Source organism: Podarcis raffonei, chromosome 2, assembly GCF_027172205.1.
Source record: "Podarcis raffonei isolate rPodRaf1 chromosome 2, rPodRaf1.pri, whole genome shotgun sequence".
In the NCBI taxonomy this organism is placed as follows: domain Eukaryota; kingdom Metazoa; phylum Chordata; class Lepidosauria; order Squamata; family Lacertidae; genus Podarcis; species Podarcis raffonei.
This window is the reverse complement of record NC_070603.1, coordinates 37107462-37131451: the sequence shown is the minus strand read 5'-3', so window position 1 is coordinate 37131451 and position 23990 is coordinate 37107462. Positions and strand designations below refer to the sequence as shown.

Below are 23990 nucleotides of genomic sequence, written 5' to 3'. Positions count from 1 at the left end.
ATAACATTTAAAAATATTTTTTTTAAAAAAACCTAACTCCAATACTTCACATTTCAATATTCTTTTCTGCCTCTGGTACTTCCTGTCATTTGGGGTGGATGGTCGCATCATCCTTGCACTAAAGGAGAGGTAGGCAACCTAAGGCCCATGGGCTGGCTGCAGCCCAGTTGCCTTCAAAATCCAGCCCAAGGATCAGTGTGTTTTTACATGAGTAGAATGTGTCCTTTTATTTAAAATGCACCTCTGGGTTATTTGTGGGGCCTGCTTGGTTTTCTTACATGAGTAGAATATGTGCTTTTATTTAAAATGCATCTCTAGGTTATTTGTGGGGTATAGGAATTAGTTCATTCCCCCCCCAAAAAAAATATATATATATAGTCCGGCCCACCACATGGTCTGAGGGACAGTGAACTGGCCCATGGCTGGAAAATGTTCCTGATCCCTGCACTAAAGCCTCCATCAAAGTGTGGAATGACAGCACAGCTGTGCCCCTAGACAGCATGAATTGTCTGGTTCTGATTCTTCCTGGAATCCTTCAGTTTTTACAGACAGCAGTTGTCTTCAAAGGCTTAAGGGGCTACCACATAGAAGATGGAGCATACTTATCTTCTGCTACTCCAGCTGACAGGTCCAGAATGAATAGGTGGAAATGGCAAGGGAGGAGATTTTGGCAACGCAGTGGGAGAACCCTCTTAACTTGACTGTGTAGCCAGCTGCCTTGGGAGGTTCTGGTAGGCTCAGATCTCCTTTGCTGGGTGTATTTAACCAGAGATTCGGACAACCATCTGTCAGGGGTGCTGTGGTTGCATGGAGATGCTGCCTCTCCATCTGCACCTGCATATCTGCAGAGGTCCAAAGCTAAGTGTTCTGTCAATAATACTCTACCTGTGCTGCTTCCTTGAGTGAATCCTGGGTGCAGGGTGAACTGCTCACTCTGCCAGGGATGGAAGGGGGAATGAGGAAAGAGCATGTGGGGAGAGAACGGTGCCAGATTTATGTATAAGCTAAACAAGCTATAGCTTAGGGTCCCACTCTCTTGGGGGGGCCCCAAAAAAATTAGAGTGGGAAAAACTGGTTGTGCATTTCCAAAATATAAGATAAAAAACAAATAAAATAAAACTACATGCAGCAACAGTGTTTTGTGTTGTGTAGGTTCCTAGGATGTAAGTACAGTGGTACCTCGGGTTAAGTACTTAATTCGTTCTGGAGGTCTGTACTTAACCTGAAACTGTTCTTAACCTGAAGCACCACTTTAGCTAATGGGGCCTCCTGCTGCTGCCGCACCGCCAGAGCACAATTTCTGTTCTCAACCTGAAGCAAAGTTCTTAACCTGAAGTACTATTTCTGGGTTAGCAGAGTCTGTAACCTGAAGCATATGTAACCTGAGGTAGCACTGTAATGGCCTGCTAGCCTGCTCCCTAAAATATCACTTGTTTGCTCATTTCTATATATAGGGTGCCTACATTCTGCATGGACTGGTTGCAAATGGCTTTAGATATCTATTAGGTCCATAAATTACCATATAGCATACATTCAACACAGAAAACAGCGACCATTTGTTGTTGGCAAAGGACAGCTGGACATATAAAGGGCCCCATTACCTTCAGTAGCTTAGGGCCTCATCTAACCTAAATCCGGCCCTGGGAGAGAAGCATAACAAGCACCTTAACACACCGAGGAAGGTGGAGAATTGGCAATGGCAGGGAACATATTGCACACCTTGCCTGGGGTTGAGGGACCCCCTCGGGGACTGTTGGGGCTGGAGCCAGATGAAGACCAGATGCTGCTCACTGACCGATGGCAAAAATCTCTTGCGTAACGTAAAGGCAACTCTGGTGACTGTTGTTACAGAGCTGGCACACAAGCCTACATTTCATGAAAGGAACCTCAAATAGATTTTTGAAACTGTAGATGAGGAAAAAAATGGCTCAGGAGAGGGAGATACTCACTGCCTGTGCAAGTGGATGTGTTCTTGTCAAACATGGTGTATGTTCTCTTACTGCATTTCCCAGGGGCTTGTAGCATGGACTCGCAACATACCTTTTTGCAAACACATTTGCTGGTCGGAGGGGCCATTGTATGGAGCACCACACCGTAAGTCCCTTGTTTATAACCTGAGTCCGTGCTACATGCCATGGGCTTGTGTTATTAACAATGGGCTTATAGGGTGGTACCCCACGCAATGTGCCCCATGCATAGCATTTGTGTTTATTTTTTAAAAAATCAGTGTAGCATTGCATTGCAAACACAAGGGGCTGTAATGTGGATCCGGCCCCATCGTTGGGTAAGGTACAGAAGAGAGCATGTTAACATGGACATGCTCTCCAAAGAACAAATAACTAGTCTTGCTTTCCCATCTGAAATAGCATTTGTGCACACTCCACACTTCTGTAAGCAGAAGATACTTTTCCTGGTTGGGAACATTGCTTGTGGCTCTGAGATTGCTTAGAACAATTACTGTGCAATGCTTTGTTGAGCTGTAAGAAGAAGAGTCTAATAAGCAAAGGGATTAAAATATATAGGGGGTGACTCTCTCTTTGCAGGAAAAAGAAAATGATATTCCAATTGTGCTTATTGGGGAAAGCGTCGTTTTTATTCTTAGTAAGGAAACAGAGACAAAGAGATTTGACAAGATGTGCCCAAGGCTTGGACTTTAAGTCCAAAACAATAATGGAATATAACTTCGTGTTTGGACTTCAAGTCCTGTGCTGTTAACACTGTAGCCGGCAATTCCTGCTGTTTCTAAGATTAGTTGAAATCTATTCATAATAATGTCTGGGCAAAATTACATCATATATTATCAGGCCAATGCAGTTGGAGGTCTGGTATTAATGAGCCAGATTAGAAATGTTGTTAAAAACAGCACACTCAAACAACCTTGCAAAGCATCCCAGGAGGATGGGCTGGGTGCGGCTGGGAGCCCTTTGTTAACTCCTTCCCTTATTATTACTACATTCAGAGCAGGGATAAATGTAGAAGGGAAATAAATAGCAGATCTGGGCAGCTATATGCTGGGTAGGCCTACAATTTGTCTGGGAGCGGTTTTAATTGTCTGTCTAGGGATGTCAACACCTTGGTGCAATTGTAGGTGACTAGCTCCTGAGAACTGTGGTCCCCAGGTCACTTTCTTGCCTTTTAAAGATCTTCATAGGTATAGTTTTGTGAGCCAGATAAAAAAAGAGAGGAATAATCCTGTGCTGGCCATAACTTTTTTTCATTGCATAATTATAAATTATCTGCAGCCTCAGCCTTGTTCACTGTGGAGAATGATCAAACGATTACCTTTTTATATAACTCAATTTTTAAAATAATCTCATTCATCCACACAACATCACTGTGAAAGACAAGTAAACATTACACCCATTATAGAGATGATGGGTTTGAGGCTAGGAGTGGGAGAACTTTCTCAACCACCCCATGATTTCATGGGCAGGCAGAGATGTGAAGTCCAACCCTCCATCCCCCACTGTCCTCCTCAGATCACGCTGGGGGGTGTCACATATATTACATTAAATAATTGCACCATCTGTGTACACAAATAGTTGAGCTGTACATTTATTTGCATGCAGCATTCAAGGAGTGTACAGTCTGTGTACACAACAGTGGGGCCGTACAGATTGACAAGTGTGCACCCTGCCAGTACATGTATAGAGACAGCTTGTGTCTGTTGCCAGTGTAATCAGTGCTGGATTTAAGGCAGTGCAGGTGCTCCCCCTGCATATGGTGCCAAGCCAAGGGGGTGAAAAATAGTAGCAGCAGCAGCAACAACAACAACAACAACATATTTATATGGATAGCTATATGGGTAAATGCACCAAAAGCAATTGTTGGGAAAATAAAAAATAATTGCAGGGAAGAGGGCACCAAATTTTGTCCTCGCTCAGGGTGCCATGTTACCAAAGTCTGCCCTGGTGCAATGTGTGAAGTCTAAGTCACTGTGAAGGCAGTGTGTGTGGAGCAAGAGTTGGTGATGCTCCAGCCTACATTCATTCATCAGTGGTCAATGTATCATGTCCGTATGAAAGCCCATGAGTCCCATTTCAGGATATGGGTTATTGACAGAGAATATGCCACCTTTCCTTTTATATTAGAGAGTCAAGATCACAGCATGAGAGATAGCAAGTAGAACATCTCGCCTTGCCTATCAGGCCAACTTCTGCCAATAAGTTTAGAAGATAATGAAAGACTTGTCCTGCTGCTGATCAGTGGCATGAGGCATTTGGGCTCAAATGCCAGTGGGGAGGAGGAGGAAGAGGAGGCAAGGCATGCCTCAACCTTTCTTGCTCTATCAGGACTCAAGAACAGATGTCCATAGAAGGATTTCAAGCTCCAGGAAGAAGTCCCAGGCCAGAGCTTGTCATGCAGTTAAAGGTTAAGGTATGAGAAGCTAAGAACCAGAGCAACCAAGCAGGTCGCAGGCAAGACTGAGATAGCCAGGAGCTAAGCAACCAAGCATTGGCCTTACGCCAGCTGATGTTTTACAATACATTTGCTGAGTGGTTACAGGCAATTTCTACCCTGCTCTTCAAGCCTGAAAGGGTTGCCACAGCAGCTAGCAATGCAAACCAACCATTTAAAATAACCACCCAGTTTAAACAGCGTAACAACTGAACAGTACAGGATGTTAAAACCATGGAAGCGGCTCAAGTCACTTCTTTGAAACCACAATTAAAGGCACTGGAGCCCTGTACACTGGTTGCCTGTGTTTACAGGCAATTGGGAAACAAAAAGCTGTTCATCATACGACGTGGGGAGAGGGAGACCCCAGTTGCTGTCCTTGCCTCCTCTGCCACATCCCTGTTGCCACTCTCAACACTCTGGAAGGTGAACCTCTAAAGCCATAGGAGCCAACTCCTAGGGTCCAAGCTCCCTTTGGCTCCCCAATAAAATATTTGAGGGGGCCAGGCCCCTGCAAAGTTGATGGGCATTGCCATTCAAACCACATCTTGTGATAGATGTGGGGCAGGGCTTACCTGGGCCCTCCCAATATTTTATTCAAGTTGGCACCCCTGTCTTACATAGCTTCCCTCACAGTTTAGGACCTGGTGGTGTAGGGAGCCCTCAGAAGCTGGAACCACAAGAAGCTGAACACCTGAATGCAGGATCAGAGCAAAGGCCCATCTAGTCCAGCATCCTGTTCTCACAGTCGCCAACCAAATGCCTCTGGAAAGAACAAAAGCACAACAACTCTCTTCATGCTTGTGATCCCCAGTCATGGTATTAGGAGAAGCCAACAATGAAAGCAGAACTTGGCCATTTGGGTTAGTAACCGTTCATAATTTTGTCCGCCAAAGCAAATCGGCAGAGTGTATCTCTTCCCCTGTTTGCCACGGCATTCCTCCTTCAGTAGGCACATTGATGCACATGGGACATAATGTACACACGCGTGCACATACAGGATATCCAAGACGTCTCAGCTGAACGTGCTCTCCCCCATTGACTCTACATATTGGCTATCCACTTTTTTCCATTCTGGACAAAAACAGACTTCAGCTGTGGTTATTCCAACGATCTGGAGAGGTGTTTGCCTTCGCAGCTGTTTCCTTCAATACAAGGAGGCAGAGTTCTAGATGTGGAATAAGGGTGAAAAGGAACAGGGCATGATGTCATTGTCTCTCTGGCCATGTTCGTGGAGTGTGCCTTTCTTCCAGACTTTGTTCCTTCCCTTTTCCTCTTGCAGCGTCTTGCATCAGGCTTGGGTCAGAAAGCAGAGCCATAAATGGCAACGTGTTACTGGCTTCAGCACTGTAAGCCAAGAGTTATTTTCCAAGCTGTGGTTTTCCTCTTCAGAGCTGGATGTTTACATTCCCTTCACACCCTTCTTCTCCCTCAGAGTACAGATCACACAGATTCCTCCTCCAGCCTCTATGGGCTTGGGATTGCTCTTTCACTTTTAATAAAAACAAAAATCAAGCATCTGGCAGACCTTACGTGCTTTTTCTCTTTGTTTTTCTTTTGCAAGGATCATCTGGCAACTTTACCTGTTAGATGTCAGCCTGTGTTTGGGGGACAAGGGAAATGAACTTGTAGGAAATAAACAAGGTGATATCATGAGCCTCTTTCCCTTTTCCTCTTGCCAGAGCTGTGCTTAAAAACAGGTGGCAGTCTGATCTATACAGTCCAGTAATAGATGGATTTAGCACAGAAACTGGGGGGGGGGCTTTAGCCCACCATGCCCCTCTCTGTCATGTTCCCATAACTGCCCATCTTTGAAAGTGACCAGAAGAGTCAGAGCCTGGCTTCTCTCACCCCAAAATTCACAATTCCTTCTGACAATGTCCCCATCACACTCACAGAGTGAATGCACAGAGGAAAGGAGCGGGGAAACGAGGTTGCAATATTCATGGAACAAAAATAATATAATCCTCCAATGAATGGATCTTTGTCAATTACAACAGCTGCCCAAACTGCCTATGTATGCAGCAGTTCCCCCAGATGCTCCCAGATCCACAGATCTGTTTGCCCTCAAACAAGAAGCTTGCCCTCTGTTTGCCCTCAAACAAGAAGCTTTCCACTGCCCTCTTTCCTAAAGGGAAACCTCCTTGCCACCCCTGCTGATGTCACTCTCCAAGCCACAGTCAGTGAACACTGGGAGAACATAAGCCTCCCGGGGTACCGTGGCCTTCATGACCCCAAAAAATCTGCGCTGATGCTCCTTTGCCTGCTGCTTGCCAACTGGGTCGAGGCTTTTCTGCCGATGGGCCTTTCTGTCCTCTTGTTTTGCCCATCATTGAAACAGCTGTTCCATCTTACAGAAGAGCGGCTTGACTTGATAACTCTTAGGGACCCTCTGTGTGGCACAGCATCATAGCACGGTGGAGCTGGAAGGGACCCTCAGGATCATCTGGTCCAGCCCTCAGCCAGGCAGCTGACCATACGGGGATCAAACCTGCAACCTTGGCGTTATCATAAAAGTGGTGTTCTCCCTGTGCAGCCCTCAAAGCTAGTGCTGAACAGCACATGCCTTGATTGCAGTGAACAGCAAGCCATGGGCATGAATGCCACAGTCTACACACAGAATCATAGAAATGTTGGAAGCAGGGCCGGATTTAGGTTTGTTGAGGCCCTAAGCTACTGAAGGTAATGGGGCCCTTTATATGTCCAGCTGTCCTTTGTCAACAACAAATTATTGTTGTTGTTTGTGTTGAATATATGGTAATTTATGGACCTAATAGGCATCTAAAGCCATTTGCACATAACAAAATATGTATTTTATCAAAGAACATCCAGTTTTTTCCCCTTTAATTTTTTTTTGGGGGGGCACCCCAGGCAGTGGGGCCCTAAGCTACAGCTTGTTTAGCTTCGACGTACATCTGGCACTGGACTTGGAAGGAACCCAAACGGACTTCTCACCCAACCTGATACAATCCAGGCATCACAGAGGAAGGTGCAACGTTCACATGAGATAGTTCAGCACCAAACTGTTCTTCTTGTTTCTGAGACTGCTTTCCGTATTTCTGGTTGTGTGCTGAAGTGCAAGGTCTCCCGGACAGATGTGCCATTAGGAAATGTCTTAAATCTCTCACCCCGCTGTTCCAACACAGCAGAAAGCAGAAGTGAGGATTCCATGGTGCTCTATAATTCAAAGGAGCACCCTATTCAGATGTTCTTGCGCGGGTGGCGCTGTGGGTAAAAGCCTCAGCGCCTAGGGCTTGCCGATCGAAAGGTCGGCGGTTCGAATCCCCGCGGCAGGGTGCGCTCCCGTTGCTTGGTCCCAGCGCCTGCCAACCTAGCAGTTCGAAAGCACCCCCAGGTGCAAGTAGATAAATAGGGACCGCTTACTGGCGGGAAGGTAAACGGCGTTTCCGTGTGCTGCGCAGGCTCGCCAGATGCAGCTTTGTCACGCTGGCCACGTGACCCGGAAGTGTCTCCGGACAGCGCTGGCCCCTGGCCTCTTAAGTGAGATGGGCGCACAACCCCAGAGTCTGTCAAGACTGGCCCGTACAGGCAGGGGTACCTTTACCTTTACCTTTAAGGCAGAAGGGGTGGTATTGCAGCAGCAGGCTCTCCCAACACCACGCACACTTTCATTTCGCCCTATTCTGCAGTATGGGATGATCTTTCCCTGACTTCATGCTGACTTTTGCAGGAGGAGGAAGGAATCAATAGTTTATTGGCACTTCCACAGCCATTCTCTTGCATTGCGGCATCACACACTGCACACAACTGCAATGAAAACACTTGGAGTAGAGGAATACAGCATTTCCCCTCCTGGCACTAAATGATGCTATTATTATTATTATTGTTATTATATTTTGCAGTGGAAACACTACCTTGGGAAAAGTCATTTGAATTCTCTGCAGTAACCAAGCAACAACTGCAGTTTAGTGCATGTGCCCCAAATGATCGTCTCCAAAAGTGATGATAACAAGCAAAAATTATAACATTCCTGCGGATCCAGGGCTTTCTTATATTAACCCCATTGCAAATATGACCACTTTGCTTTAGTTATGACTTGGGGAAATCATTCCCCGCCCCCTCCCACCATGATTAAATAAACTCGCTGTGATATTCTGTGAACCTCCTGCTCACCTGTGCCTCCACCTTGCTGTGTTACTCTGTCAGGCAAACATGTAAAGCAAGTTCCACCAGGCCCTGAAAACTGCTGGATTCCTCCTGAGAAAGGCCCTCTGCACTGCCCAGTTTTGGTTTTGTTGGGACATGCTTCGGAGAGAGACGCTCTTACCATTGGCAAAGGAATAGAGAGATGAGATAGAAATATGTTGTGTACACCCCCCTGCTGCTGCCGCCGCCCCAGCCATACTATATGACCTCATGAAAAGATGTTCAGCACGAACAGTCCTGTGCACAGCTTTTGGACAGCTGAAACGTACATCCTGATCTGTTAAAAATAATGGCCAAGGAACACCTGCTGATTAGAAGTCAGAACAGAAACCTGCAAAGGCAAGAGGGTCAGAAAATGGTTTATCATAATGGTGAACATAACAAAAAAGGAGAGATTTCCTGGAATTGTAGAGTTGGAAAAGACCCTGAGGATCATCTAGTTCAACCCCCTGCAATGCAGGAATATGCCGTTGTCCCATCCGGGGATCAAACCTGCAACCTTGGCATTATCAGTACCATACTCTTACCAACTGAGCTATCCAGGCTAAAGCATTAATGGAAGCATATGTTTATTTTTAAACTGGTATTTTATACTTAGCAGAAGAGTCCCATTGGACTCTTTCCCGTGTGTTAATCCCACACATAGGCCCAGGCAGACAGATGTCTGTCTAGATATTTAAAGTTCTCATTTGCTCTTCCAGAGTTCTACAATACTTATTTTATTATATTGATATTCCACCATTCTTGCATCATTGGATTGAAGGCAGCATACATTGTTTTCTGAGGAGGTCTCCACTCCTGCCCAGGCACTGACCAGACCCAGACTTAGCTTCCATCTATCTTAGCTCTGTCTCTTGGTCTAAACCTCTCCCTCATGCACACCCACCCACCAAGAGAGATGGGTAATAGAGAAAACACGGCAGTAGTGCAGATTTAAACGATCTTACAGGCTGGGTTCAAGGACCCAAACACTGATCGCAACCACAGCATCTGTTTCAAGCACTATTGTACCACTTTAAGTCATGGGGAATCCTGGGAATTGTATCTGCTAAGGGTCCTAGGAATTGTAGCTCTGTGCAGTCAGCGCCCTCAAACTACAGTTCCAATAATTCTTTGAGGTAAGTCATGACTGTTAAAAGTGGTATAATAGTGCTTTAGATGTATAGTGTGGATGGGAGAATAGTGGATGACATATTGCAGGGGTCAGCAAACTTTTTCAGCAGGGGGCCGGTCCACTGTCCCTCAGACCTTGTGGGGGCCCAGACTATATTTTTTGGGGGGGAATGAACCAATTCCTATGCCCCACAAATAACCCAGAGATGCATTTTAAATAAAAGGACACATTCTACTCAGGTAAAAACATGCTGATTCCCGGACTGTCTGTGGGCTGGATTAAGAAGGCGATTGGGCCGGATCCAGCCCCCGGGCCTTAGTTTGCCTACCCATGGCATAGTGCTCTATTGCCTCCAGACAATCAGATAACAATCCCGCATTCAAGGAGAATTTCTCTGGGCTGGTCTGTCCCATCTATGCAAGACGACCAGGTCAAGCCACCTTTCTGGCATTCCCTCTATGCATAAGAAAACCCCAGCTTGTTGGGTCACACTTCCTCTCCCCATCCCAAATAAGGGCTGTTGAGAAATAAATGAATGAAGAGGCGAAAGGAGTTTCCATTTTTGGAAGCATGGACTAAAATAGACGTGTGTGTAGGAGATGCTGGCTCTGTCTCTCTGTGTGTGTGTGCGTGTGTCTCCAGCCGGTTGGTGAGTCAGAGACCAGAGAATGCGAGATGCGCCCAAAAAGGCTGGTGAATCGCACACATTCCTCAGCGGTGACACTTTCCATCCAGATCTGACCTCTGGGTAACAACAGCAAATTTCTGGTTTCTATGAAGCTGCTTTCTGAATTCCCAAGACCTTTCCTGCCGGGAGAGCGCTCCTGTTTTATCTCTCCGAGCTCTTGACCCTGAGATGTCTGCAATAGCTGCCTTTGTCTCTTCTCCAACTTGACTCCATCTTAGTAATTGAGGCTGGCAGCCTCCCGTGGCTCTTCCTCTACACACACACACACACACACACACACACACACACACACCATCATTTACAAATAGAGCAAATGGTAGCAACTGTAAAGGCCCTGTCCCATTGAATCAAGCATGGGAGATTAGATGAGGTGGGGAGGAGATGGGCGACAGGCCCACACACCATCTGGAATCTGACTGGCTATTCCACTCCTCTCCAGGGATGCAGAGATACGGAGAGGGAATATGTGCTGCTGCTGCTGGCTGCCCTGTTATGCATTCCAGCACCTAAGTGTTAATGGAAAAGTAAGTGTGGGCGTGTGGGCATTTGTGTCTGTGGAAGGGGGACTAGCAGATTGAGCCACCAGCTTCTCCAATGGCAAGAACTTGAAATCCAAACCCGAACAGAAAATCAGTTCAATAACAATTTTCAGAGCATTTCCTGAAGAATTCTGAGGATTGTATTTTACTGAGGATGTTGAGAATAAGCGATTCTCCCTCTCACGGAACTGCATCTCCCGGCTCTCCCTGAGAGAAGAGAATTACTTTTCAACCTATGTATGGAATAGCAGCTCTTGTTCTGGGAATTTGCTACTACTGAGGTCTTCACTGTGGCACTATTATTATTATTATTATTATTAATAATAATAATTTATATCCCCCCAATCTGGCTGGGTATAAATAATAATTTTATTTGTATGCCTCCTTTCCACAGTTCAAAGAGTAGTTATAAACGATAAAGTAAAGCACTGAAAAATAGACAACCAAACTCAACCACTTCCACATACATCACAACAAGATCTAAAATAGAGTTACAAAAAAAAACAGTGATAACTGAACCGTACCTCCCAACAACACCCAAGCCCAAGAGTCTGTTTAGCAGCCTCAGCTTTTGTAGTTGGAGTCAGTCAGGGCCCCACACTCCCAGGACTCACAGCCAAGATGGTCTCTGGCCTCCTCAGCAGCCTCAGCTTTTGTAGCTGGAGCACCGTCAGGCATCCCCCTCCCCTTGGTGTTTGCCAAGCCCCCTGCCTCTGAACATGTGCAGGCACTCTGCAGATGCTCTGAGGTACTATGCTCTCTCTCTCTCTCTCTCTCTCTCTCTCTCTCTCTCTCTCTCTCTCTGTGTGTGTGTGTATGTATAGGCATGACCAAAGATGGAATGAGGTGGATCAAAATAAACATGCTTAAACTAGAAGGGGTGGGTCTATAAATCCAAGACCAAAGTTTCCTGCAAGCATTATTTCCCCCCTTTTATAATAGAGGTCTTTCCTTTTGTCACACACATAAGCTGCCACCAGAAAAGAATCAGGCTCCCACCTTCTCCTGGAATATGTATATGTGCGTTATTAACACAGGACAGGAAGTGGATAAATAACATTTTAAAATAGAATGTACATGCTAGCCAATTCAAGTTTTAAAGAGGGCAATTTTAAGGGGAAAAGCACTTAATGAATTCCCTGTGCCAAAAAAAAGGTGTCATTCATTTTTTTAATTTATTTTTCTCTTTTAACAATCTTGTGCCAACCATTTTTACGTGTGCTGTGAGTATAAGCTGCATGAATTGCTATCATGCATTTATAAGCCTTTAAATTCCATCTTCCGGCGCCTGTTCCTCTGAAGAGCAATGGGGAAGAAAGTGTAAATGAATTTAAGATTTATTTAATGGAAGATGCCTTTCAGTGAGATCCAACTAAAATTTTATCTTTGAGCTATTATGCCTATGAATCCCTTGTGATTTTTCAGTGTGCTGCTCTGTTTGTTTTGTAAGGAGGTCTTGCCGCCAGCATCTTTGCAACAGATTTATGTTTAATTCCTCTGTTCCAGGAAGAAGATCAGGAATCAGAAAATGAGAAACTAGTGGTGAGGGAACCTGAGACTGAAGATGGTAAGTCTGGGGATGCATGATGGCTGGAGGGAGAAACGTTGGCGATAAAAGACTGCACGAGTGATGCAAAGAGCATCATTTAGTCTGGAGACCATCATTTTTTAATGTTCTTAATGTAAGACTGGAAGAAAGCCATTTTTAATTTATTTTGTTTGAAATTCTTAACCATTAGAGGCTGTGACAGAGCAAAAAGGGCAATTTTAAAATGGAATGCACATTCCAGTTAGTGCAAGCTTTTGTATGTGGACTGAAGGTATAGGGATCACTTGTGAAAATCAGAGCCAAGCGAAAAATGTGAACTTTAGAGTAAGATGCCTTATATTTCAGTAGACTGCAGTTCTAGGGAAAACTAGACAAATGCCACAATGCATTGCCACTTGGTTGGTTTTCCTGCTGATTTTCCTGACTCTCTATTGTAATCCAATTTCTAAATGTTAGTTGATTCAGTTCCATTCATAACATAAACAAAGTACATTTTAAATGTGTATACACCTACATGTAAATTAACACTAGATAATGAGAGAGACAGGGACGCGGGTGGTGCTGTGGGTTAAACCACAGAGCCTAGGACTTGCCGATCAGAAGGTCAGTGGTTCGAATCCCCGCGACGGAGTGAGCTCCTGTTGCTCGGTCCCTGCTCCTGCCAACCTAGCAGTTTGAAAGCACGCTAAAGTGCAAATAGATAAATAGGTACCGCTCCGGCAGGAAGGTAAACGGCGTTTCCATGCGCTGCTCTGGTTCGCCAGAAGCGGCTTGGTCATGCTGGCCACATGACCTAGAAGCTGTACAGCGGCTCCCTCGGCCAATAAAGCAAGATGAGAGTTGGCCACGACTAGATCTAGTGGTCAGCGGTCCCTTTACCTTTACTAATGAGAGACAGCAACTCCCAACTTCCCATTGTTTCTTACTTTAGAAATTCTCCTGTCTGTTGATTCCAACTTCTGTAGTCCTACCTACCCACCCCGCAGCCTTACCTGAACTGCTTCCTTATTTCTGGCCCTCTAAGCAACCTTGGGGAAATAGGCACGTTTCTGAAAATATGGGGCTTGCCTTCCACCTCTATCTGGCTTTGTTGCACAAGAAGATTGTGTAGTGCATTGTGGGAATATCTCTCCATCATATTTAAATGTGAACAGAAAGCTCCATAGTGGCACACCTCAGCCATAGTACCCTTAGATTAAAAGCAAACAATATCTGCATCCCTCCTAAATCAGGGATGACATACACACCTGGGTAGGATTTGATGGCTTATTATTGGATGCGAACTCACCCCTTGCGATACAATGGAAGGGGCTGACAAAGAACTCTGGCGCTGACAATCGGAACCTGACAAGTTCTACACTTTCGTCCTCTCCCCTCTGAGCCAGCAAAGATGAAAATCCAGGTAGCTTTCACTTTTCATTTCCAGTTCTCTCCTATATTAGCAGAGGTGGGTGGGGCGGGGAGCCAGAGAGGGAGGACTCAAGCAGCCTGGCAAGAACCCTGCTTCTTGAAGGATGTGAATTGGAGAGTATGACGGGCTAAGGCAAGGCTGTCACATCCTATAAATAAGGCCTCCGGTGAAGAAGTCCTGGGCATTGCATTCACTCTCCCATCCCTTCTGGGGGAGGGCAGAGGATTAGCTGCCTGCCCCCAAGCAGCTGCTTCCTCCTCCTGATTATCAGGCTGTTAATTCTTTTCAGAGGAGATGCAAAGCAAGGGGAAGAACAAAAGACAAGCCGGGGATTTGTCAATGAAACCTTGTAAGAAGAAGATTGTCAAATTAGCACAGTGTGTCCACCAGTTGTATCAGCTGGCAACCTTCACGTTCATGAAAATACTAGGCAATTTATATTAATTGCAGGCGTTTTAGATGCGGACCTCCTGCAAATGGTGTCCCCCCACCCCCCCAACCGCCAGAGCAGACCTCAGCATGGAACAAATTGCACATCTGAAATAATACATTTAAAAATAAAGCAGAATGCTAGCGTGGCAGCGTAGCTCACCAACACACGAACATTCAGCACAGATCTGCTTTCTATTTCTGCCTCCACCTACCCTTGCTTTACAATAACTTTGGAAACTGGGCCTAGAGCTCCTTGCCAGATCTGGAGGGCATCTCTGAAGAGGTTCATATGGAGCCCTGTTTAAGTGATTAGTCCATCAGCTGATTTGCAAATGATTAATTGACTAATTGGGGAACACAGCGTAAAGCAAGGCAGACAGAAACATGTGTGCCTTGAGGCCTTTCCAGCTAAATTTGGGGGGGGAAAACCCTCTGTATTTTATGCCATGATCCAGCACCAGCGGCTCAAATTCCAGTGTCCAGTTAGGGTTGCCAACTTTTCAACTGGCCCTTGTAGCTGTGCTTTCAGCAGTGCTGCGATCTGCGCCAATTGGCAGGTGGTTCCTGCAGTTCAAGCAATAGGAACACACCAGATTTACTGGGGGTTGCTTTTGCAGTTGGCAAGCCTATAATCTTACTGAAATTTAAATGGGGCACTGGGCTTGGCTTACTTTAAAAAGTGCTGCATTACTTTTTGGGGTTGGAGGATCATTTGAGGAAGTTTACAGAAAGTTGTCACGGTGCTGTTTGCAACTTGTCTGGTGGTTACAGCAAGTGGGACAAATCCTTGTCCCACTTTCTTGCTGTCCCTCGAGGCCCCATGTCACAGCAACAATCCTATTGGCTCAGGAGGATTACACTTATCACCCTTATAAACAAACTTTAATCCTCACAAACCATGTCCGCAAGGCAGTGGGAGTGATTATCATCCCTGTTTTATAGTGCCATTTGCTGGCGCTCACACAGCAAGACTTTTTTTTGAGAAATAAGAAGTGGAGCTGCGACATTTCTTTATAGGCGCTGCTCCTGTGCCTTTGACAGCAGTCTGGCACACAGACGCTAAGCAGGTGAATCCTTTGCCTTCATTTTATCTCTGCACCCAGAAAGGTTTTGCTGGTTAAAGGCACAGGACGAAGGCCAGTTTAAAAGGGGGGGGGGACATAAGAAACTGCCTTAAACTGGGTGAAACCAATTATCTAGACCAATATTGCATATTCTGACTGGCAGCAGTTTTTGAGGTCTTTTGAGGTCACTATCTGATCCTTTAGTTCCAATTTTGTTTCTTTTAGAGATTTTCTGCAAAGCATGTCCTTTGCTATAGAGCTATGATCTTTTCACACACAAAAGTATCGCCTACTGGATTGTATCTTCCCACCCTTTATATCTTCCTGTATGCATACAAATGTAATGTGTAGTCCTGAATAATAGTTGTGTCCAGTGTAGCTTGTCCTCATCTTGTAGCACCTATGAAACAAAGCCCAGGAGGACGTTGGCACTAGGTTTCCAGATGGACCGTAAAGTTGCATGCCAAAGCATTTAACAGTCCCAGCGGCTGAATTTCTGCCTGCTCCATAGCTTTTAAAGTCCTGCCAAAAGGTGGAAGCTCTAGATAAACAAAGCACAGAGCCAATGCAGACAGTGGACCTCTCCTGGCGTCCTTTTTACTGTGCGTTCATGATGGCATCGGGGTGGTTATACCCAGTAGTGTTTGTGCCTGCAAAAATATTGTGGTGCTTCGTTTCCAATTGGTGCGTGCCCCTTACCTTCCTGGCAACATCCTGTAACTCTTTGTACCACTAACGCTCCAGCTTCATTTGTTCTTTGCCCTCGCTTTCGTCACAGCACTATATGCTCCTCCAGGAAGCAGTCATGCAATAACACTGGGGGATTATCACAGAACGGCCGAGAAAGCAGAAGGGTGGGTGGGTGGGTGGGTGGGTCAGTCCACCACCACTTTCATTGCACCAGTGGCATGTCGCAGAATACACCAGCAAAACACCACCTGTCTGGCCCTGTGAGGGCGAGGTTTCTAAGAGCAATACTAGAGACTAGTAGCCAACCAGAGCTCTGACATGAGGCTACAGAGCTATTTTATTCATCTAGTAAGGCTCAGAGGTGATTTTTAGGGTGATCAGATGCAAAGGAGGACAGGGACCTTTAACCATTTGTAAAAGTAGGAAGCATTTTCCCCCAGCAGGTGCTGTCTGTCTTGCGAAGGTAAGAAAAGCTGCACCTCCTGAAATTTCCACACTTGCACAAAAGGTTCAGGAGCCCAGTCTTCCTTGCCATCTGGCTTGTCCAATTCCCTGATACTACATATGTATGCAGACACACCTGAATAGGCATCACTGAGTGAAAATAAGAAAGGTGCATCATCGATCTCCAGCTCTGCATCCAACATTGATTAAGGGACTTCCAAATTAAAGAAAGAAGCTAGAAGGAAAACTATTACTGTCCTAAGAAGGAGGCAACATGATCCCTGGGTGTGTTGGAATTTATTCATTTCACGAACCTGAGATACTATTTACTGGAATAGCTTAATATGTCCATGTAAAATGCCAATAGCAGTTAGTGGAGGCAGACAGGATTCCAAGGCTTGGGGAACTTGAGGTCATACAAAATCTTTGCCATATGGGACTCTGGTGCTGCGGCTGTCTCGGTTCATACACTGGTCCCCTCCCAACCACGAAGAAAGGTATTATATAATTCAGGCGTATTAATAGAATTGGGAAGGCCAAGAAGGTGAGGCCCCTGGCAACCATGTGGGAACTGAATTGTTAGCCAGCAAATTTTGTACTTCGCTAATGCATTTTTCGCCCCTGCCTGCAGCATCCAGCTTTCTGAGTGTTTCTCTGACGTAAATGGATGCCTCTCTCCCCAGTTCCCATCTTTGTGGAAGAAGAGTGCCCATTGTTATAGTTCAACTACTTTCTCTTTCCTCTTTCCTTTTTCTTTTGCAATCTGACTCTGGGTTTGCTTCTTCTTCTACTACTTCTTTTCAGCAACATGAACTTAAGTCTGCTTCCAGACAGATTCAGCGGGAGATTTCCGCCCCATTTCAGCACTGCAGTCTTGTGCTTCATCATATTTAGGCGACAAGGCTGCCCACTTCAATGTTGCTGATCAAATACGTAGTGCTGCTGCAGTATCAAATATCAATATTATTTTATCATGTTTGATTCCTGAACTCTATGGAACCTCCAGGGTCCGTAGCAGTATGCCGCTGAATACCAGCTGCTGGGAGCAACAAGTCAACTTTACAACTGATGAGGGATATGGACCCAAGGCTTCCAGTTCAATCTGTTATACTATATAGTGGTATGAAAAAGTATTGCCTTTAAAGTTAGGAAATGATTCAGAAGGTCAGAGAGACTGGTGTTAACCTGCTTTGTCACCTGTAATGAGCTTTTAAAACTAGTTGGGTGAAAGCTTAGATGCATTTAAATTTATATCTTGCCATTATTTCATGATGTGCCGCAAAATGGCATGCCATGTTTGTACACCATTTTAAACCATAGTTAACATAAGCTATGATTTAACATGCATGAGCATGTTTCTCATTACCTGCTCCCGACTGCTCAAAAGCCCAGGTTTGCACATCACACAACAAGCCAGACTTGGGCTTTTTTTCAGACTGCGCCCCGCCAGTCAGAAGTGGAGGAGGAGCAGAGCACTTATGAGTTTTAAACCTCAGTTTAATTTAAACTAGGGCTTAACACTGTGCGCAAACCAGACCATAGTGTTTCTTCTCAGGCAGTTTCCCATTCCAAGCACAGAGCTGCTTAACTTCAGCAAGGTTGTTGCCACCATGGACTTTCAGGCTCAGAAGACACCCTGCTATAATCTACGGAAGATAAACAGGTCTTGGTCAGGAAGTCCTTTAACTTCTGAGGCCTGGAAATGGGATGCAAATTTGAAAAAATAAGGCATGTCTCAATAGTATTGCCTACTCTTCTTTAGCTTCTGATACCCATCACTGTTGGAGACACAATACTAGATTATTGCCTATCCATCAGTACATTTCATTTCATTTTTTGGTTAACCTAACCCAAATCTGTGCTGTGTTCACTTTTCCTTTCTTGTGTCAACCATTAAGATCCAAAACCAGTTAAGCTAATATGCTAGTTCTCAATATCACTTCATTTAAAAAATACCAGGTCCATGCAGATTTAGGAGCCGATCTACTTTAAGTGTTTTGTAGACTGCATATAGCAGGAGAAGAATGACTTGGCAAATCTGCCACTGACTTTGCATGCTGAATGTTAGAAACCAAAGCTTCATGTTTCACATCGTGGTACCCATCTGGGTGCAGCCAGAAATGAAGCTTTCAACAAGCTGAGACTGCCCCCACCCCAAGCATCCCTCTTCATCTTCCTTAAAGGTGTGACATTGCCACACAAGAATCTCCAGTAGGCTATGGGATTCACAGGTTTAAAACTTGGAAATGAGTCCTATCCAACTACAGTGGATGCTTGGGTTGCGAACGTGATCCATACAGGATACACGTTCGCAACCCGCAGCGTCCGCCACCCACAGCGGCGCATCTGCACGCACGCAGGTTGCGATTCGGCGCTTCTGTGCATGCGCGAAGCGTGATCTAGTGCTTTTGCGCATGCACGTGCACCGAATCCCTGAAGTAACCTGTTCCAGTACTTCCAGGTTTCAGCGGTCCATAACCCCAAAAAACGCAATCTGAAGCATCTGTAACCCGAGGTATGACTTTAATTGGGATAACTTTCTGAGAAAACGACCTGCATAGGATCAGATTGTGAGGAAGATAGGATGGAAAAGCATTTAAAGTTCTCTATTTTTTTAAATAATAAAAAAATGACTTCATGGAAGAAGATGACCTTTTGAGGCAGAGTCCCATGGCATCTGGCAGGCTCATGATGGGGTGGGTGAGGGCAAAGGAGTGAGTTTAGCTAAATGCCTTTTAAAATTGTATTTCCAGCTGCTTTGTTTAAAGTAGGTCATTCCACTCCTCTTACATATTTTGCAACAAGTCTCATGCCCAGAACTTGAAAAGTGTTTCCTGTAGTTTGCTGGAGGCAGGGAAGATATAAATATTGGTAGGCCTTTTCATTTCAGCCCAATTCCTATGAACACTTGGAAAGCTTGCTTTGCCATATTTAGAATTCTTTACTGCATCTATGGATAATTTAAACTTAGGTTATGTAGGGGTTGGAGGTGCTTCCAGACTGTTGCTATTTTTGAGGGAGACTCAGCCACAAATTCAGGTTGCTCAATTATATTTGATTGGGAGGTCTCATGCAACAAACCCGCTTCCCTAAAAGTTTGGACTTTTTGCAATAAGGAAAGTGAGGGTTAACACATGCTTCGAGGCAACGTCATCTAACCTCCCTGCAGACAAATCAGAACGAATACACATTAAATAGCGAACATTGTCTAATCAGAATAAATCAGGATGAACGCTCAATAAACAGGTCATGTGGAAGGACCCACAGAAATTGTGTGTTGATCTTTAAATGAAGAAGCTCTCACAGAAGAAGTAAAAACTAGAGAAATAAGAGTTAAGTTGCAAGCATGGATAGATGAACCGTCGACTTTGTTCAGTAAACTTTCATTAGTGTTTGAAGCAGCAGCAGCAGCTTTAGCGCAGATTGATCACTCTGAAAGCATTAGAGCAGGGGTGGAGGAATCTGCGGCTGCGGCTGACAGAAGTCCAACGTCATCGGGAGAAGCAAATGTCCCCCATCCCTGCGCTTCAGACAGGAGCCTTCCATGCATGCGGTTGAGGGGAAGCCATTTGCCTCAGGTGGCAGATCCCTCCCCTTCTCTGCCCCCGCACCTGCCATTGTGCCACTGTCAGTCCTGCTGGGGCTTCAGCTGTGCCACCAACCCAACGACTGTGCCGCTGCGCCCACTGCCCCTGTATTGCAGCGGCAGCACAGGTACAGCTGCAATGAGGGTACAGTTGCAGTAATGCAATTGACAGCAGTGTGGGGGCCATGGCAGAGGCAGGGAGGGGACCAGGATCTGTGGTTGGGGGGCGCCATTGTGCAGGTGGGGACAGCGTCGTTGTGTTTTGCCTGCAGTGGCAACATGTCTCAGGCCAGCCCGGACTATGGAAAGAAGTGGAAGAAAGAGGTCCTTGGTAGATTCATCAGCTATTATAGCGTGCCTGTTCACTTTTTTATTCAGTCAGCCAGGCTTTCCTCCAGGATGCCCCTACTCCATTCCAATTCCCCCAAATCCAGTTTTATATCGTTGCTGTTTTGTCCCTCCATCCCCAACAGACTGTCAGCATTTTGTGGTCAGTGAGCACGCTCGGTGCTATTTCTTTTTGAAAAAATTGGCCTGTACTCCATGCACTTTTCCACTGCTGGTTTGTGGATATGTGTACACACAACAACATTGGCCTCAATCAACAGCTCTCCTGTAGTTTCTTGAGAAATACTGAGTTTTGATGCTTTTCCTCTCAAACCAGCTTTGATCCTACACACACACACACAATACAGCTATATGCAGTGACATGCATATATGCAGTGACATGCAAATGTGATTTGAAATGCAATGAGGTCAGGACAACCTGGCTGCTTTTAAAGCTGGCCTTTTTGTATTTATTGCAGTCCTTCCTCTGAACATATACTCTCTCTTGTCCAAGCACATTCTAATTCATTATGCTTCCCTTTTGGTACACTGGCACTCTCACCTGAACATCGGCAACAGAGGGAATGATTACAAAGCGACCTTAGGTTTCTGCTACTCCTTCCACAAGAGGCAACTGAAAATATCATGGCCTCCCTGGACATTCCACTGGGAACGAAAACAAACAAAACTCTGTACTTTGGAGCTTTCTGAATATGCCGGTGGCCAGGCTAACCCTAAGTACAGAAACAACAAATCCTTTCTCCATTCCTTATTCAATTCCTTTCATAAATCGTGGCGTTACTGCTGATTTCTCTCAATGGATGGTCTCGGTAGCATTTATCCAGGAACTCCAGGATCAGTGACCCATTAAAGCGCCTTTTCAAGCTCTCTGGTAGTGTGTGATAATTAAATGAGCTGAAGTTCTGCACACTTCCAGTCGATCAGACTTGTGTGGCTGCCATTGTCAGGGGACACTGTTGGTTTTTCCATGAGGGGAAATGAGATTTCACGAAGCTTCACTTTCCTCAAGGCTGCTGAGCCAAGGCTTTGCTGTTCAGGGTGGTTGCTGTTGCTGAAAGTTGTAGCAGTCCAGCTGTTCCAAATGGCGTAATTCAGCATAAAATAAAGACGCAGAGAGCTAGTATTTTTTCATGTACTGAGGGGCAGCTCTTTCAGACATCTTCTCCTCTCCTGTCCGTTTTTATTACCCTTTGTTCTCTCCAGCCGCATGGCTGCATTCCAGTGTCTCATGTTACCTCATCCGGCCAAGGCTTAAACCCACCCACACCATATAGGGTCATCACTGCCCAGAGGAAACACAACTCCATTTAAGGTCAATACAATCCCAATACATTGTAAAGCACGGACATGCTGGTCACTGGGTCAGCAAGACACCAGGTGGCACTACAAACCTTTGCCATGACTTCCTGGCTCCCACATGCCCTCTTTCTTTATATTTTAATCAGAGCCATATGTCGAGCGCGATAAGCGACTCTTCTGACTGGAGAACCATGCAGTACATACAGAAATTAAAGAAGGAATACATTGTATATAGCAACACAAAATAATGCAAATAACTACTATAATAATCACTATAATCAATAAATGTCGAAGCCAACTTCCATCCGGAAGCTAAGAATATAAGGATTCTGATTCCAAGCTGCATGGTAGGCTTCTTTTCTAGTTTATTAGCCATGCACTGGTATCGCTTCTATAGCACTGAGATTGGTCACTGTATGTTCCTGTAAGAGAACAAGAGCTATTAAACATGAATTTCAATGTATATTGACAGTTTGGATATATGCCCCATGATTCTTTCCCCTCTTTAATTTGAAAACAAATGGGGGCAGGCATACATACCCAACATTTAGAAGCATGCAATAGACTAGTAAACTTAATCATAACCTCTACAAAAATATTATTCCTCCATATCTTATGATAATTTTCACCCTTAAAAGTCTTATTCAACAACACTGTCCTACTAGTTCGAGTGGCTGAGCCGTGAATACTGCCAGCCAGTGTAGGATTCAGGCAACAGCTGCTTGCCCTATGGAGTTAAAGTGTATACCATGAGTTAATTTCACATTCCACAACATACAAATTTCCGAAAATGTTTTAGAATTATACGCTGGACCATTATCAGTTTTGATGCGCGTAGGTTTACCCATGACTTAGAAACAGCGGATAGTGTGCTGAATAACATGCCGAGCTGTTTCCCCCCTCATGGGCGTAGCCCATATGAATCCAGAGTGGGTGTCCACCGTGAGGTGAACCTTGGAGCGTGGAGCCAACACAGGTGTGTGTGACATCCATCTGCCAACACGCCAATGCAGACGTGCCCCTAGGATTGACAGCATCAAAAGGAATGGCCAGCTGAGATTTAGAACAAGAAGCACATTGGGAAACTATATCCCTAGCTTGGGCCAAAGGAATAGAAAACTGCTTAGCCAATGCTTTCGCAGGGAGATGAAGGGTGTTATGACCTAGTATAGCATCAGAAAAGAGAGAAAAGGCAGAAATGTTCTTCAGAGCTGAATCTGCTCTTGAATTTCCCTCTGCTAAATACCCTGGGTGTGATGTGTGGGAGCGAAGATGTGCAACATAATAAGGAAATTCTCTGTGCTGAAGTAAGGCTTGCAGGGCAAGAAACAAGGAAAACAAGTCAGAATCCAAGGAAGGAGTTATATAAGATATTGGTAAAATAGCAAAAAGGCGATATACATACTGAGTATCCACAATAAGATTGAAAGGTTGAGTAGGAAAGGATTGAAAGGCAAGAATCACAGCCGCTAGCTCTGCTCGCTGGGCAGAAGACTGTGGAGAAGTAAATAACCATTTCCATTTTCCTCCCTCTTCCCATGTCACCACCCCCCTATTTTTCGTTCCATCCGTGAAGAGAGTTAGTGCAGAGGGGAGAGGTGTGAGAGACAAGGGGTTAGTCAAAACATAAGTGACCTGTGTCAGGAATGTCAAACGGTCATCCTTTGGAGGATTAAAAATGATGACCTATAAAATCAGCCAAAGCAATTTGCACGGCAGCATTTGTGATCAATAAATGCTGCTGTTCAGTCTGTGAAAATGGCAAATAAATTGATGCAACATCAAAACTGCTCAAAGCTATAGCACGTGAACGTCCTTTGACAACAATTGTCTGATGTGGATTCAATTTGCGGAATAAATGTTCTTCGGAGGGGTATGAGGTAAATGTAACCATTCTATAATGCAGATAGTCTTCTTCTTGTCCATCTGAGCATATAAATTTCCTGTTGGCAACAATGGTGTAGCAAATACTGCCAGATGCAGCTTGTGTTCAGCACCTCTAGGTGGCGCATGCGGAAAGGTTTCGATGCTTCATCCACAAAATGCTGACAAAGTGTAGGGGAGTTCCGCATGCTTTGTGGCAGAACAATCCACTGATATCGCTGGGTGGATTGCAAATTGTTATATACTGGCAATGTAAAAGCAAACTGTTCCTGTCTGCTGGATCCAGTGGGATGAAAATGATTCAATGTGGCCAAAAGTTAATTGTTCAGAAATAAGCTGTTCAGAAACGAGATGGTGCCATTGCTGCGGATTTTTCT

At 45.1% G+C, this 23990-nt stretch overlaps 1 protein-coding gene across 3 annotated transcripts in view; it reads left to right on the top strand.

Annotated features, from left to right (window-relative positions):
• MXRA7 (matrix remodeling associated 7) overlaps positions 1–23990 on the top strand; it is a 62266-nt gene that overhangs the window by 13476 nt on the left and 24800 nt on the right. For all 3 annotated transcript variants that reach the window (XM_053376026.1, XM_053376028.1, XM_053376027.1), the window contains exon 2: positions 12413–12473. In XM_053376026.1, the coding sequence (XP_053232001.1) occupies positions 12413–12473 (61 nt within the window). The remainder of the gene's footprint in view (positions 1–12412; positions 12474–23990) is intronic.